At 38.1% G+C, this 1626-nt stretch overlaps 1 protein-coding gene across 1 annotated transcript in view; it reads right to left on the bottom strand.

Moving 5' to 3' along the window:
• Positions 1–289: 289 nt before the first annotated feature.
• Positions 290–1626, bottom strand: part of LOC101652573 (BTB/POZ domain-containing protein KCTD1-like) — a 3085-nt gene continuing 1748 nt past the window's right edge. Inside the window, 1 exon segment of the mRNA XM_045287646.1 lies at positions 290–306. Within this exon segment, the coding sequence (XP_045143581.1) occupies positions 290–306 (17 nt within the window).

Here is a 1626-nt window from a genome sequence, read left to right as displayed (position 1 = left end):
CCAGAGCTATGAAACCTCACACCATTGCTGAGGATTTACTGTTGCCAGCGGCCAAAGACATTGAGTTATGATCAGAGACGAATTTGTTATGAAATTGAGTGCAATTTTCTTATCTAATGACACTGTTTGCAGAAGAATAGATGACATGTCTGCTGATATGCTTGATCAGATAATCCAGGAAATAAATCTACTCTACTTCCAATATTTAGCATCCCAAGAAGTTTGCCATCTTACTCTCTGGGGTTTTCTATTTAAAGGCCATATCCAGCCAACTGATATGTACAAATGGTTAACTTATTTGATTCACTGCAAGAAAAAAAACCAAATTTCAATAAAATTGGCTTCCATAAGCTGCATGTCTGAACAACTAATCTTTTTCATAGAGAGAAAACTATTCATACCATCACGGGTCCTAACAATTCAAATCCATTTGCTCACTATTGCTGATGCATGACTCATTGAAATGGATGCTTTTCTTTAAGGTTGCACTTTGAGTACACACAATGAAGACTGTCTTAAATGCTTCTAAAATTTAATTCATGTAACATTGCAGATACATAGAAAGCCACTGCAGTAGGGTACTCTATTATGCTGACATGCCTGATATGCTTCAAGGATAGTTACTTTACTTTAGAAAGACTTTGATGGTAGCTCAGGGAATGAGTGGAAACTTCTTAATATTTACATTGAGATATTGGCAGAGTAGCACTAAAAGATTCTGTTTTATTTTTAATATTTTCACTTTTGTTTAGTGTTGTGCAAAATCCCTGACGTGATTGAGTGGACAAAGCCCAGAGGTTCAAAAGTCTTAAGGACAAAGCCATCCCCAGCTGACAGTGATGGTCGCATTGAGCATTTACCATCATATGTGACTCACATATGCCAGCCCTCTTGTGTGCTCTTAGGTCTGAGAAACTGCAGTACAATCTGTTGGGTTTATTTCATGATATTACTGGGCACTATATAGCTGTGAAAAAGAGCCCTAGTTTTGGAGCTGGGAGGACCTGCATTTAGGTCATGACTATGTGATCTTGGGCACACTTTCTTTTCTCTTTTTCTTCTTCCTTCTTTTTTGTTTTTTTTAAAAAACTCTCTAAACTTCCATTTCTTCATCGAACCTGGGGACAGGAAAAGTACCCATGGTGCGTGAGGTGGCAGGAGGAGGAGCCTTGTGAGAATTAAATGGAACAAGGTAACTAAAGCGCTTGGAATAGTACCTGGCACACAGCACCCAAAACAATAACAAAAACCAAATCGGTTCCCGGGGAGAGTATTTCGAGTCATGGTGAGCCCACGTGTAGAGTAGAACTTCTGTCGGGGTTTCTGTTTTTATTTTTTTAAACAGAATTTATTGTATCTAATACATTGTAAAATTTGAAAAATTGTCGGAAAGAAGCCTACTCAAACTGAAGCAACTCTAATAAGTAATAATTCTGGCCTCTTTGAAATTTTTAAAAGAAATTCATGTTCACATCTGTGAGGCAGACCAAAGAGTGTGACTTTTGTATAAACTACAGTTAAAATTTCATGGCTAACATCTTTCTAATGCAATGTGCTCAGCAGAGTTGTCCTGCAGTCCTTCCTGCCAGGGCCCTGTCTAAGGAAGACATGAAACCTTTAGACCAG

This window comes from Echinops telfairi, unplaced genomic scaffold (assembly GCF_000313985.2).
Source record: "Echinops telfairi isolate 266 unplaced genomic scaffold, ASM31398v2 ScPeMD7_18;HRSCAF=68, whole genome shotgun sequence".
NCBI lineage: Eukaryota > Metazoa > Chordata > Mammalia > Afrosoricida > Tenrecidae > Echinops > Echinops telfairi.
This window is presented reverse-complemented; position numbering and strand designations above follow the sequence as displayed.